The 16,346-nt window shown below is 36.8% G+C and overlaps 1 protein-coding gene across 1 annotated transcript in view; it reads left to right on the top strand.

Annotated features, from left to right (window-relative positions):
• WWC3 (WWC family member 3) overlaps positions 1–16,346 on the top strand; it is a 66,158-nt gene that overhangs the window by 29,045 nt on the left and 20,767 nt on the right. Inside the window, exons 8-10 of the mRNA XM_085321540.1 lie at positions 6,216–6,458; positions 9,725–9,814; positions 11,110–11,684. Coding sequence (XP_085177666.1) covers positions 6,216–6,458; positions 9,725–9,814; positions 11,110–11,684 — 908 coding nt within the window. The remainder of the gene's footprint in view (positions 1–6,215; positions 6,459–9,724; positions 9,815–11,109; positions 11,685–16,346) is intronic.

The following is a 16,346-nucleotide window of genomic DNA, read 5'->3' as shown; positions in this document are numbered from 1 at the left end:
TGGTTTCAGTTGCTATTTCAGTGAGACCACCTCTCATGAAAGCATTTGCACACTAGAAACTCTTCCCCTAGAGCATTTTCTGAATAGACTGTTTCATAGAAAGAGAACTCAAAAGCAAAAAGTTTTTTTTTGATAAATCTAATTTGTATGGTTTAGTTGAATGGCTACATAAAGTGTTCTGGCAAGTTGTCCTGAGTTTTCATTGCTGCAGTGCCTTGTATCTAGTGAAATGTATTAATCAATAGATGAAAAATGATCCCTCCGATAAGAGGGTTTGTGAACTGTGATTTTTTTTTTAATACAGTCTGATGGCAACTGACTTTAATGAACTAAAACAGCCAAGCATTCTCAACCAGCTTATCTAATTTGGACCGAAAGTAGTAATGTGTTTGTACTTTCTGTGGTTTTGAACTTAAAGGTATTATTTTTCAGTTCAGGTGTTTAAATCTTACATTGATTGTCAACAGATTATTTTAGTCCTGAAAAAGCCTCCTTCTCAGCTAGGCTTAATATTTCCATATTCCATTTCAGAATGGTACTTCTTTCTTTCTAATTAAGTTATTAAATAGTTATTTTGCTGCAAACTTGTTTCATTACTCAAATCAATGTTCACTTGTGCTTGTAAAGACACTGGCAAAGGCAGAAGTTATCAGTGCAGTATTTACTTATATTGACAAAATGTATGCTGGATATTGATAGAAATATTTCAATACTGATATAACAGAATAGTCAAGCATTTTGCTGTTAAAATTCATTGGGTGTAGGCAAGCAGTTGTCCCATTCCTAGTGAAATTCAGGGGATTTGTATGCTTTATTTTGCTAAACTAATCTGAAAATCTGATTCAGTGATGAAGTAATTTGGTATCCCGTAAATATCTGTCAGGCATGTCAGTTAAACCTAGATCTCCCAGTGTCTTTTTTTTAAGCATAAAACTGCTTTTCTATTTGTATTATAAAGAAAACTGAGCCATACTCTTAAGCTGTCTTTGAATTCTTTTATTATGAGAGTTTACTTGTGAATTGAGGAAACACTAGTTCCTTTCCTCCATTGTTTTTAGCAGGATTTGCAATTTTGCTTTGAAGGTGAATATCTAATTTTACCTACAAAGTGCCAATGGACTCGAAAGGTTTCAAGGTCTTAAGCCAATTTAAGGTCTCCTTGTTACTAAAGCAGGCTGCCAAAAGGCTGGATATTCTAAAGCGCATACTTTCGTTGTCCGCCAAAGCCACAGTGGCATATACTTGCAGGAGCAGCCAAAGTAGACACAGTGGAGAAATTTTGTGAGCATTTGGCTTTGTTCCCCAACTTCTTGTTCTTTCCATTTCTTTCTTCCCCATTCCCCAGCCTTCCTCTCTTTGTTGTAAACTATAATCCATTTTCTAGTTGGACCACAAATACCAGAAATTACCCAGTTTTTATAGCCTTCATCATGTGTCCTCAGTGTTATAACCACTTTTTCTGGGTGTTGCGTGTGGCAGAAATTCCCTGTTATCTGAAGCAGCAGAGAATTGGGTTAGTCTCTAATCATAAACACTTTCCAGAAAAAAAAAAAGTGAGCTAGACTGATTTCTGCCAATGATCTCTTCCTCTCTTTGTGTGAACTTAGCCGTCATTCCCCAAATCATAACGGTCTTTTTTTTATCCCAACCAATGTTCCCATTTGTCAGGTAACAAAGGCCGCAGCAGCAGAGTAGTCCGATATGTCACCCAAAAGATTATGCAGTGAAATGTAGGTTTTATTTTATTTTATTTTGTTTTTTAAAATAAGCTTGGAGATGTAAAAGAAAATAGGTTAGAAGAATTAGTAAGTTAGTGGACTAGAAAATACCAGATTTATGGTTCCCTTCACTTTTCCCTTTTTGATTCCTTCAGAGTATTTCTTCCCCGTAACACCTGTTGTGTTTGTAATCTGAATAATGGTTTAAACAAGGAGTTAATCTGTAATACACATAAATCAGGTATTTCATCCCACAAAAAATGTGATTTCTACTTTAGTCTCAGTTCCTGTGCTGTGTTTTAATAAATAAACTCTTACATACTGAAATGCTCTTGAGCTGGGTAGCTTATTTTATTGAGTTCAAATAGCACTTTTGAAAAGAGGTTCTGCACACTAACAGAATCTTTTAGTTTTCCCAGGTATTTCTAATGATAGCATGGGTTGCGCTATTTTGTCTAGGGAACACTTATGTGGAAATGTAATGATGCAGGCATGCTGTGAATTCTGAAAATACTTTTTTTTCTTTCCTATGATGTAATTTGGCTGATGTGCTTTAATTTATTTGTTGTCCTGTTTTCCAGCCTCCTCATACTATGTCTGTGTTCTCATGGAAAATCATCATTTTAAGCTGTATCAATATGGCCAATTCAGAGCAAGTTTGCTATTTCAATTTGTTATTTATTTAAGATTAAACCTTTGAACAGGTTAAACCTTTGTCATCCCATTCATGCCCCTCCTGCTTTTCTGCTTAACAAGAGCTGTTATATTCATTGCTGTTCAAAATTTTTGAATATTGAAATAAGCAGCAAGTCAGTCTGTCTACCTAGGAAACCAGTCATTTGATACCACCTACTCGAGTGTGGAATGCAAGTTCCTCAGCACTTGTTATGCAAGGATGGGAATGGGCAAAATGCCTGGAATGTTGATGGTTCAAAAATTAACTATTTTTTCCCCAGGAAAATGTTAAATTGCTCTATCAGTAGGGACCTCAGTGTTTGACACTGGGTTAGACAAAAGTACACTTTTGCAGTGACTACACTTTAAAAGTAGTATCTTAAAAATTACCCGATAAGAAGGAAAAAATTATTTGAAAACAGAGGCTTTAAAAAGGACGTTAAATCTTCCCCCTGCCCTTTTAAATGATACCCATGACAATTCATTGATTTATTTAAGTGTGTGGTGAAGATAGGTGAATATATGCTCTGAGTCTGAAACAAAAGAATAAGCCACTTTTTGTAATGGGCTGGCAATGAGAATGGTTGGTGTAGTATAGGCATTAAATCTGGTATAGGCAAGCCCAATGAAAGTGCGTTTTTATGCATTTATTCTGTTTGGTAAGAAAAGCTTGTGTTTGGAAAAGACAAATTACAGTTACAGAACATGCTTTGAAGGGTTCTTTTATTATGCTTTTAGGAAAATTGAACATGTTTCCTATCCTCAGATCTTGTTCTTAAGTTTGAGTGAGGGAGTCTGTTAAAGCCCTAGGGATGTTTTCTAACCAGAGAGATAAATTTAAATAAGTTTAGTGCTGGTAGCTTTATAGTGAGATTAACTCACTATATTGAGGAGTCCTCAGTGGAAGACATGCAACAAAATTGTCTGAAAACTTCGGTTCACTCATAGGAAGAGCAGAAAACTGGCCTACTGTTGTTGAAATTCTCCCCACCACAGATACCTGCACTATGTAATGTGCAACTACTTTTTCTTTGCGTAAGGGGAAAAGTTAGAGCCAAGAAGAGCTAGCTGAAATGTTGAGAATGTCGAGGGAATCACCAGTAAGTACCTAAACAGATTTTGGAACTCTTCAGTGATACAAGTCTGATATTACAGACAGCATGCCTTGTCCTCAGCAGTGCTTTTTCTATTAATAGCAGTATAATTAAGCTACTCTACTGTAACTTCCTACTTTATAAACACTCATCATAACATAAATTAGAAAAAACATTTTAAGCTGGAATAAGAATATCTGACACGAGAGGAATTGTATCACAGTAGTCCGTAGCATCTTACTTTTTACAAGTCTAATTTTTTGGCAAGGACAATTTCTCAAGCTCTTACAAAGGTCTTGGACATGTAACTTTGTTACTGTGGCTTAGCGGGTTACTATCTCTCAGTTGAGCTGCACCAAAAATTGTTTAATGTGCTCTCAACAGCCACTGCAAAGGGGTTCCTCCTTCCTTTTCTGCCACCTTCTCTTCTTGCCAACTGGTCCTTCTCTCTGCCTTGTTGCCTTTATCACCCCTGATCTGCTCCGGTGCTGGCTTCTCAGCCAGCTCACCACGCGCAGCAAAATGGTCTAGCAAAACCAACATGAGTGTTTAAAGGAAAGAGGGAGTCATTCCTTCAGCTGCCGTGTAAAACTGAACTCAGAGATTTCACCAAACATCCTTCCCTTTACTTCGCCCAAAAGCTAAGAGCTTCAGCCCATGGTCACCAGAATGAGTTAACCAGTGCTCAGCTGGTTTGCACTCGCTTTCTAGGCTGCGATAACTCAACTGAGTCTGAATTTAGTAATTCTGCTGAGCAGACCTCGAGTTCCTGTTTGTTTCATTTAGCACCAAACGTTAGAAAATCAGACTGCATATATGTTCAGCTGAATCTTTAATTGCTTGGCAGTGTGGGTGAAGAGGAGGAGGAGGAGGAGGGATACTGGCTGCGCTCGCAGCTCCTGGCACTGCCATTCTTGTGTTGGGTGAGATGTCCTTCGTGAAGCTGCATCTGGAATTTATGCACCATAGCTAAAGCACGAAATAAGTAGAGGACACGTGTCCATTCACAATTGTGCTTTCACTGGTTGTTCACGGGGAGTGGGTTATTCATGCAAAAGAGGAAACGGTATTGAACAGCTTGATAAAATATCATACTTTAGACTACAATGTAGCATAATACCCAAGATCATTATTTGCTGAGACTGAAAACTAGAGGGGGGGAAAAAACCCACTTCCACAAAATCCACAGTAAAATTCCTGTTGATATAGGAGCATACAAACTGTAATTAAAGTGGTTATTGTAAAATGGCTTATATTGATAGTTTAATTCCCTTCCCCTGATAATAAGATGACCAAATACTTTCCAGATGTCAGTCTGAAATAAACATTGTGTGAGGTTTTGTTTTAGATGGCAAAAACCTATCTTGGTCATGTCTATACTTTTACTTGGGAAGCTGTGAGATGTCATCAGACTGATACTTTGTGAATCTTTCTAATCATGTRTTTGTACTGTTTTGTTTGCTACCTTTTTATTCATTCTTTATCAAACATTTTGAAAAATGATTGCTTAAAAATGTACTTATTAAAAGAATGAATATATATCTCACTTCCATGGCTACTTATAAACTTTTTATTTTTWTTTTTTTAATAAAGGGCAGTAACATTTTATTATGCACTAAACTTTGAACACTGACATTTGAAACTGGAGGTGAAACTGAGATGTACGGTTATGTAACTAAAGTACAGTTCTGTTTTTTAAGTTATAAATATTCAAAAATCAGAAAGCTAGAGTAAATGAGAGAAAATCTCATGCCTAAATTGAACCATTTTAAGATAAGCAAAAATATCTAACGATAAAAGAGTATTTTCCCTGTTACATTTATATACTTTTGGTTTTGGTGGTAACTTCCTTTGAAAAGTTACAGAAAGACACATTTGTGAAATTTCTAGCTTTAGGGTTTTTTGGTAATATTTAGCAGAGTTCAAAATTGTCTTTTAGCAGAACAAGTTTTAAAAATGTTAACTGTGGCATCATTCTTCTAACTAGTATTGTTTTTTTGTAATGATTCAGCATGTTGAGGTACAGAAACTCCTTTTGACTACAAAGCTGACTACAAAAAATTCCCGTTTGATTGATTGCTTGATTTGATGATGGGTCCAACTAAACCCACCAGTTGATCTTTAAACCAGTTGATCTTCTTTTCCAACCCCATTTTTTTATTATACTCAGAGCTTATTTATAAAAATATTGGTGTTGTCAATCAAAACTGTCTAAAATTTTCAGCTTCTTGAACCTTTCCTCCATTTGATTTGCATGTAGAGAAGGTGTGACATTATGGGACTTTGTATCCCCTTCTTCCCCTTGTACTTCTCCCAGCACTTCTTGAAATGTCAAGTGAAGATGCAATAAGGGGAGAGTGAGGAATGAAAGGATGTTCAACTACATCAGCTGTACAGACAGCAAACTCATGATAAGAGCCATAAAATATGAATTGATATACTTCAAAATGAGAAAGATGTGAAAGCAGATGTTGTCTATTTTGATAAGTAAATGCATTGTAATTTTTGTACAGCTATGCACTTATGAATACTTGCATGTTTAGTGTTTTGAAAAAAAGTCACTCAGAGAATGTGAAAAAAAAAACCCAAAACAAATTCCCCCCAGAATGTTAATTCAGGGTTTAGGTGAGAAGACACTGAGTTAGCAGACAAAGATTACTGACYTGTGGTGTTTTTTCCTCTGACTTGTCACTTCTGCTTTTTGAAATCTGTTTATTCTCTTTTAAAGAGTTTCCAATATACAACAGCAGCTGGCCTTGCTAGACAATGAATCTTGGCCAGGAATGGCTGAAGCGGACAGGGACCGTCTTCAGCTTATCAAAGAGAAAGAGGCTCTTCTTCAGGAATTGCAGCTCATCAGTCAACAGAGACGATCCCCTGAAGACATTGCACGTTTGGAGGAAGAAAAAAGACGCTTGGAGGATGAAATTCAACGGGCTCGAGCAACCTCTGCTCATGGGGCCACTGAAAGGTTTGGGCATTTAACAAATCATTTTCTTATCTACTATAAGATACATCTGGGTAGTTTCAAAATGAAGAGTAAGGAATTTCACTGTGTTAAAGAAACAAAAGAAGCTACTAGAGTAATTTGCTTTCAAAAAAGGATGAGTCTGCTCCTGATTCTGTCATTATTTAGTTCTATCCATCTTGGAAGTTTTCTGAAGGAGCGTTAGAGTGACATTGACTGATTAGTTTTCCTTTCCATTCTGAAAAGTCTGAATGGAAAGAAAAGATCAGAACAGAGTCATATGGGTGCTTGGAAAAAGTCTGTCGGAGAGTTGTGTGGTAAGTAAAGACCCCAAAGCAGTACCTGGATCGCAATAGAATCTTCTATTATTTTGCAGTTGCAGTGGAGTAATAGTCATCTTCAAAACCTTTCCTGTGTTTAGTTTCTGCTGTAGGTACAGGAAAGTTAAAGAATTAACTTTTTTTTTTTTTACCACCACTTGCATGCAATTTTTCCTTTTAATTTGTGGTCTCACCAGCGTGAGCACCCGCCAGTTCTATCTCAATTATTCTTGAAATTTTAAATAACGAGTTCTGCTAGTATGAACATTTTTTTTCGTAAGCACTATGTTTATTTCAAAGTTGCACAATTTTTTCTGTAGCCAAAGAAATGGACAAAAACATTTAAGGTCTTATTGTGCCATAGACTCCTTCCAGTTAAAGTGTGAAGTACACGCTGTTGTATCCCAGACTTAATTCTCTTATATAGATGATACCAGAAAAGCCAGTTTTACATTTATAGATGTGATTTGAGTTGAAGTTGTTTTTGCAGATTTTTGGGTATCAAGACAATGCTTTTGTCTGCTGAGCTGTTTTTTTGCAGGAAAGGTTTTCTTGGTTTTCCTTGCTGTTCTTTTGTGTTTTGAAACAGATCGAAGCATGAGTTGATGGTAAAAAGCCAGATTTGACACTTGAAAAACTACATGAACCAGCATTAATATAATCTTGTGTAAAGGTTAACACTTACATAATTAAAGAYGCTTTTAAAATATTTGAAAGTGCTTTCCATATACAAATTTGCAGAACTTTTATTTCTTTTGAAAAGGCTGACTTTAGACAGTAAATTCAGGCAGTAAAAATAGAAAATTTACAGCCAACTGACAGTTCAAAGTTTTGTATAATGTTATTTGCAACTTTTGCAATATTGTTAAGTTGGCTGTGCAGCTTAAAGTGGCAGAGAAAAGAGTTCACTTTACACTGCAGTGTAGTAAGTTTTATTTGTTGTTTTTGGGCTCTCCTGGTAGGTAGTGCATACTATATTGGCAAAAAGACCAAGCTGTTTTTCCATGTAGTTCATGCTGTGGAAACCAACGTTCCGATGTGATACTTGATATTTTGAGTGCTAGCAAGAAGTTGAGTAGAAGTTAGAATAATATTTAAAGGCACTCTAATTTTGTGTAACAAATTGGAGAAAAACTTAAGTGTTATCACCRTCTRTTTATTTATTTATTTATGTTAGGCTCAGGAATGACGAAAACCATTCCCAATTCTGCTCTTCTATTTCTACCTTCTCCTAATTATGAACTATGAAAAAGTTTCTTGTTTAGATAATTATTGATTCTGTTTTGTTGCTTAGTTTTAAAGGCACTGACTTGTGGGCAGATTWAAGATAACTTGAAATCTATAGGACAAACATTTTTGTGTTCTTATGGTTGGCTGACAGCCTTACTGAGGTGTCTCTTGCCCTGCAGTGCAGGTGTCTGCCTCCACTCTGCTGGTGGACTGGGGTGTATAGGTTTCTATGCTGGTGGGGTTTTTTTGCTTTTTTGTTTTCTAAGTAGCTGATGTGAGCTTTTTCCCCAGCAAGTTTTTGAATCAGTTAAGTTTATTGCATCCATTTGTCCTGTTCTGCTAGTTCCTGCTTCAAAGGTCCCTGCCAGTGGTGCCTTTATCGTGTGGGCTCACATAGTGGAGCTGCAGCCTTTGGTGCACACGTGCTTGGCTGGGCTTGCAGTGAAGGGAACCTCCCGAGAGGGCGGGGGGGATTGCTGGAGCAGAGCTCTGCAGCCCCTTCCTCGCATGTGAGCTGGTGGAGTTGGAGGCCAAGGAATGAAGAGATTTAGGTTTATAGTGCTAACAAGGAAACGTTTTTTTTTTCATATTCTTACTTCAGTTTGTGGATGGCTAACACTGCCTTTTCTTTTGGATTAAAAAAAAAACTCCTTTTTCATTTGTATTTTTTATCCTGCCTATTAATATGTTGTCTTGTAGCAGCTGTCTTTGCAGATGAGGAAGGTTTGATGCATCGATCATAAATAAGTTTGATCTGCCTTCCCCAGACTATCAGAATTCCAATTTCCAGTCARCTTGCAAATGCGAAATTGGAGCAGTAACTTTCCTGTTAACATAACATAAAAACAAATAACATAACATAACGTAACATAACAAACACAAATAACATAAAATAGCACAAAACAAACACCACCCTGATTTTATTTCAAAGCTCGGTGATTGAACTGAGAAGAAAAAACACCAGGAATACTTATAATTCTGGATTTATGAAGAAAATAAATTTTATATCAGTGGATAAAATCCATTATTCACATTTTTAGTAATCTCAAAATACAATATTTAGGATATTTTACAGACAGTTAAGATTGACATTATAAGTACATTCCACTCATGTTGTGGCAGTGGTACTGGGTAATTCAACTGCTTGTTATTACTTCGAATTGGCAAAAAATAAGTCAAAGTGAGGGTTTTTTTTAATCATAGTTTATTATTGAGTTTTATGATAATTGCTTAGCAGAAGTTCTCCARAATTTTTCTCTTTGAAATTTGACACTAACTTGCTTGAATAATAGAGCTATTTGGAATATTTTTTTCCTGCCAAGGAGACTAAATTCATAGTAGTTTTCTCTATTTTCTTGGCACAATAATGCTGTTGCAAGGGGAAAAAAGTCTTGGAGCATCTAATATTTTCACTTAGGACATGAAATAACTTTGACAATTGCTGCAATTTATTTTCAGCATCATGACTCTTACTTTGTGCCTCAGTTGCTTTTCTTGTCTGGGAATTCTGCTGGAATGTTAGTTCCTGTGTTCTCACTGAGATTTCCATCACTGCATATAAATTGGCATAAATTAAAACATTTTGTTGAACAGTGAAACTTTTTTTAAATTCAAAACTGCAATGCAGTGTCATTTTTCTATACTTGGAAAGCTGATAGCACTTCTTGAGCACTACTATAATGTAAAGAAAAATAGTAATATATTTCTATTTAATTACAGGATACTGTTACAGGAAAAGAGAAATTGTTTGCTTATGCAACTAGAAGAAGCTACACGTTTAACCTCGTATTTACACTCCCAGTTAAAAAGGTGAGTTATGTGAAAATAAAAGGTTTTGAAGTTCTATAACTGCAGCAGAGAAGATTATTTACAGTATAAATTTACCATTTAATTCTTCTTGGGTATGTTTGCTGAGTAAAATTAATTTTTACTACATTTATATGGCTTGATCTATTGAATGCGATGATTTGGATAGAATTTTTTAAAATAGTATTTATAATGACTATCTGGGCTAGATTATTTGGGGGAATTTTGTATGTTCACTTAGCTTGTGGAAAGAAGATAAGTATTTAAAGCCTTATTATTATTGTTATTGTCGTCTTTTATGTGGCAATAGCATTCTGCTRTGAGGTTTAACATTCTAATCCATTCTCTAAGGAGGGGTTGTTGATCCCTGTTGAGAAGAGAAAATTTTGCTGTTAAATATGAGAATGTGCTAAGACCCACAGAGAAGCCCRGAATATTTTGCATATTCAGACTTGCAGCTGCCTTTTCAGAGACGGCTCTCAGGGATTCCTCAGCTCAACTCCACACTAACTCACTCATGAACTTACTCTGTTGTGTGTCAGTTCATCTCTCTCCATCATCTATTCTCTTCTCTCAATAACAATCTGAGAGCGGAGAAAGGTACTGGAATAGGATTCATACTAAGGTAGTCCTTATGYTCCATTGGCAAATGGAGAGTAAGACTTACGTAGTAGTTTGTAAGGACCTTCCAKATCCCTTCTTGCTTCTTCTCCCTGGTAAGTTTATGATCTATTATTAACACACATTCAAGCTGGATGAACCCTTTCCTGGTTTTATTATTTGAGTCCACTGATCCAGACTCTGTTCTGGTATCTTTTCTGCCAAATTAGGACTACTTGAGAATTTGAGGAAGGGGGCAGCATCTTCCTCTCCTACGCTTTGTCTTSAGACTTGTCATCTGTGCAGTTTTAGTTATGCCCTTAAGACAAGGGCAAGAGACATGAGCTAGATCTCAAAATGCYGAATCATAGAATCAGTAAGGTTGGAAGGGACCTCTGGAGATCATCTAGTCCAACCTCCCTGCTCAGSAGGGTCACCTAGAGCATGTTAGACAGGGTTGCATCCAGGTGGGCCTTGAAGATCTCCAGACAAGGAGACTCCACAACCTCTCTGGGCAACGTGCTCCACTGCTCTGTCACTCTCACAGTGAAGAAATTCCCCTCACGTGTGTCACTATGCTGAATGTGTGTCAWATTACACTTGTGTAACCTGTGTTGATATTCTTTGTCCATGTTTTATTTCTGCTCATACATGAAAGGGCTTTTTTTTTTGATTTTGTTTTCCTTTGCATGCTCTAGTTTGTCCGCTAGCACCCTCACAATGTCCTCTGGCAGCAGCAGGGGCTCCCTGGCCTCCAGTCGAGGATCCCTGGCCTCCAGTAGAGGCTCTCTCAGCTCAGTCAGCTTTACTGACATCTATGGCCTTCCGCAGTATGACAAATCAGACAGCACAACAGACTATGGGCAGCATTTACGCTTTGACATAATTCCATTTGAGTCTCTCACGAAGGACGTACCATACACTGATCCCATCGGACATTCAAATTTCAATAAGCAACGGAGGTCTTTGGATACACCTCAGTCCCTGGCATCCCTGTCATCGCGATCCTCCTTGTCATCACTGTCTCCTCCAAGCTCACCTCTGGACACCCCATTTCTCTCTGCGTCTCGAGATTCCCCCTTGGCTCAAATGTCGGAAGGTTTTGAGGAGATGGCAAGCATAGGAGCTCTAGAAATGCTCCGGGCTCAGACCACAGTGCTAGGTGATGATGATACGCAAGGAACAAGTTCATCTCAGACGTCAACTTACCCGGTGGACAACGAAGGGCTGCGAGAAATAGGACCACAGCTGATTAATGTCCAAACTGGTGGAGGTAAGTTTCTTGACGTTACTGTTTTTTTCATATTACCATAGAGAATGCTATGCAAACCTAAGCATACTAGCACAGTGGAGATTACTTCTCAATTTGATTTATTTTAGTTTAATCAACTAAAAGTTGCATGGTTGCTGTTAACTGTTTAAAAAACCTTGAATGTGTGACTTGGGGCAATAGATGAAAGAGTAGAGAAATCTTTGTAAATAGATCTTAAAATACTTTTTTAATAGAAAATTACTGGATCATTTGTTTCAAAATATGCCAACTCTTTAATAAAAATSAAGTGAAACACTCTTAGGAGAATTGTTAGGCTGTACTCTGGTTTATATCATTTCTATTTGCAAGTTTAAAGCAAAAAAATAAACAGTTACTAATTTTGATAAATTGGTTGAATAAAAGACAAGGGAATATGAATGTTTTTTTGGAGTGTATCACATTGAGAGATAAATACTTTGGTCTTGGTTCAGAAATTAATAAAAAGCTTCATAATTTAATTAAGTCTGAGCCCCCAACATGTTACCATCATTCTGATAATTTAAAACAGCAGAAACCCAAGGGAACTGGGTTAAAAGAAAAAAAAAGACATGAGATGCTGCTGCTGACAGTGTTAGAAGGCTGACTGTCTCTGTACTGAAGTGATACATACCCAGGTATCCTCTGCCCATTTTTGTGAATTTTGCGATGGAGCAGAAACCACAATGGCCTGAACGTGTTGAGTGCATGGTGCAMTGTGTGCAGAGTTCAGTTTCACATCAGCACAAAAGCATCTGCTGCTGGTGGTGTTTGAGGACTTCATTATCCACTGTGGTGATTTTTTTGTTTGGCTGAGAATCTGTCCTCTGTGATCACAGAGCAGCTTTCTTGGTTACTACAGCAGAACTTACTTAAAGCTTTCTTTTCCCACTTGACTGTGAACCTGATGGACTTCAGCCTGCATTAGTGGGCTTCTGGGGCAGTACAGATGGAAGCATGTCAGAAATGTATATTTGAGAGATCAAAAACGAAACAGAAACCTGGGGAAAAAAGAAAGAAAAAAAAAAAAGACCCAGGCACATTTGAGAGATTTCTTATTCCTGTTTTAATGAGTAAAATGAAGTACTACTATTAAAATGAATAGAAGTATTTCTTCATTATGACATTCATCATTCCTTCTTAAGGTCACTAACACAGATTTGTGGTGTTGGCTTGCTCATATTCCTAATAAAACTGTGCTAGTAGAGAAATAGRAATAAGAATATTTTAATATTAAAAGTTTGTAATTCCCATCTCATTTTTGTACTGAGAATTTTCCATGCAATCTCATGGAATGTTGCATTCAAGATTTAGGACATCAGGTATAATACAAGATAAACAGAAAGCATATTATCCTTCTAAAATTGTATTTGTCAGCAGACAATGGGAAGGATCATTGACAGTATCTAAAGAAGAGGTTTCAGCATTGTATTACAAAAAATAATGATAACTGTGATAATAAAAAGCCTGTATTGTTCAAACAGTGTTTGGATACGGACTTAACCTACTTTCCTTAATGCGACTCACATTGCCAGAAGACAGAGCTGCAGAATTTACATTTGCTGTATGTAAACATTTCTAGTGCCCATATTCCAGCATTTGGACCAAAATAAACAGAATTCCAAAGACCAGCATGTAAGTTTGTGCTCAAATTAGTGCCATGGAGAGGCTTTGTGAGGCTTTCTTTAAACCTCAGATCAGACCACAGCATGTCTTCACCCATTGTGGTGCAAGTGAAACTATGTTAGTAGTTCATTTATAGCTTGAGTGTATTTCCTAGAAGTGAAGTCTGAATGCCTAGGGAGCCAGTAGGATGAGGATCAAGGTCCTGCTCTGGCCTTCCTTTTCCTCCTTCCTCTGTAACATTTTTACATATTTTGCATTTCTTTGAAAACCTCTGGCAGAACTTGCCTGTGCTGCCATTGTCACTGCTGTGGTGCCCAGGTGCCACTTCCTGATCCAGTGGTTACTGTTTTTCTGTGAGTGCAAAGAGTGGTTTGGGTTGCTTTTTGAGGAAGAATATATGGCTAACAGGTAACTCTGCTGGGTTTTTTGAGGTTTTCTTTTTTTAAATACTTGAATCAGAACAATTGCTTAAGAAGWAGTAGTTCAACCCTTTCTGGATTTTGGTTAGAGTTTGGCTAGAGCTACTTTGAGCTTGGTACTCATACTGTCATTGAGTTTGCATTCTGTAATACAAGTGTTTTCAAGTAGCAATTGGGGGTTCCCAATTTTGGAGGGGGGGGTTGTTCTGTATTCTTGGAGTATTTGATAGAACATCAAACTCGTATACCACGTATACCGTGTATACAGCATATATACTCATACAGCACAATTTGGGAACCCCCAGATGTCTGGGGGGGTTAGTTTTCACTAAAGTACTATGCAGTATGTTTTGTTGCTGCCACCCAATGGTCTGATAGCATAATGCAATGCTGGAAAACAATATATCAAGTTGGAAAAATTTTTTTTGCCAATTTTCCCATCAGACAAAATAGGTAATTTTTTAAAATTCTGGGAACTGGAAGGGTTAGCAAACAGTAACTTCCATGTACTTTGCACTGAAGCAGTGCTCAAGAATGTTGATGAGAGTTCTGCARAAACTGCAGTTTTGATGTTCAGTTGTTTATCTGCTATTCTCTTGTTTTACATCTCTCTTGGGAATATACTGAATTATGTTAGCTTGTGTGGATGGAGGGAATATGCCTGAGAGATTAAACCCATTGTGTTTATAAGGCTGGGAGTGGGAGGAAACATAATAATAAAACATGAGGCTTTAATATCTTCACAGTTTGTTCCTGTCTACCCTAAAATAATTTTTCAAGTGCTGTGTTTCTTTTAATGCCAAAATAATCTCTTGTTTGTAAAATATTAGCATAGACTTGAAAAGTGATTTATCACTGTATGCTTTTCATTTTRTCTTGTTTCTCATGCGGCACAGCAGAAAAATTAATTGTAAGTGAACCTGAAATTRTTGATTGTGCTGTTTTTACCTGTAATTCTCAGTGTGTTTTTCTGTGTGTAGTGTTTTTTCTGAGTTGCATGTGAAGAAAACGTAGATTTTGCTACATCTGTTTTTGTTTGATGTTATGCTATATCTGTTTAATCATTATGGCATACTTAAATTTTTGCTGTGTAAACTAAACAATATATTCATGGCTGCAGTCAAATTCTTGGAAAAAATTTTTCTGCAAGCTTCAGCTTTGTTATATCATAGTAATGCCTGACAGCATCATGGTAGGTAAGGTATGTGTGTCTCCAGTTTATTTTTTGTTAAGAGCGTTTGACACTTTTATTAGTGCCTTTTGAGCTGACATGCAGTATTTGTAATGTCAAAGCTTATGAAACACAATTATTTAATGACTATTTAATTATTTAGATTTATGTAAGTATTTTTTAGCTAGTGAAATCTTGGAACCTAAACTGAGATTTTCTTTGAAATCCATTTTTWCAACTAATAACAGCAGAGAATATTCTTCTAATCAGACCTGTCTTATATTTTTTAAGTTTTAGTACTCTATATTCAAATTCAAATCCRTATATTTTTTTCACTGGTTATGTTATTTAAGTAGTAATGTGAAAGGTAGTTGTGTATTTTAGAAACATTTATTTTTAAACAATTCTTCAGCTTCCAGCATTGCTAGGTCTGTAACCTGTGGCAAATTTTGTTCTACTTAATCCCAAATTTGATATTTCTTTCTTGCTGATGACCGATTTCTCCTGTTGATTTCGGTATGTTCTGATGTTTGCATCTCTCAAATTTGGCGGGATAGCAGGCAAATCTCTGTCAAGTTACAGCGTTGTTGCAATATGTCAGATTTTCGTGACAGATTATGTTGGTGCTTCAGACCCATTTTTCCTTCCATAAACAAATTGCAAACATGAACCTCTAACAGGGAGAGCCCATGAGGTTCATTCGTGATTACAACCTCCACTTTGGTCTCCTACATCTACACAAAGTATAGATGCACACAAAGGTTTGTCTGCAAAAAGAGGTCGCCCGAGTGTAACTTGTTGAAAATAGTACAAAAAATAGAGAGAAGTATTTTAGTATAAAAATTCTTGGATTTTTTGTGAATTTCAACTTCTTCCCAGTAATGTAAGATGACTGGGAAACTGTCCTACTGAAAAATGTCTGCACAGAGTGCTGCATTAATCAGCTATGCTAGTTTTGGTTCTGCCTAAATACTGGTGACAGTACTCATGGAGATGAACTCACCAGATTAAAGATCTTTAAAAAATCAAAATGAAAAGGCCCACTTTGTGCTAAGTGTGTAGAGGAAAACATGGCATGTAGTTTCTTTACTTCCTGTGAGTCAGGTAGAACTTAGCTCGCACTTGCGCTGAGGATGAATTAAATTGTACTGCATGAYGGCCTGTACTGGATAATAAAGATAGCCTGCAGTAGTAGAGAAAAAGGTGGTTGTTTCTGCAGGTCCAGTGACGAATGCTGACTGGGATATTCCTAGTCACCAAATAAATTTCCCAGATAGCTGAAGATGGCTAARTTCTTCATTGAATTTGGAGGAGAGGTCCACAGAGCTACTTACTAATCCAAAAGGAWGCAGAATTGGCTCCTATCTGCAGTTTTCGTAGAATCTTAGCTCCTAATTAGACCCTGTGATTTTTGAACACCTTTTGTGGTTT

This window comes from Rhea americana, unplaced genomic scaffold, assembly GCF_003343005.1.
Source record: "Rhea americana isolate MKP2758 unplaced genomic scaffold, rheAme1 scaffold_7, whole genome shotgun sequence".
Classification (NCBI taxonomy): Eukaryota; Metazoa; Chordata; class Aves; order Rheiformes; family Rheidae; genus Rhea; species Rhea americana.
This window is presented reverse-complemented; position numbering and strand designations above follow the sequence as displayed.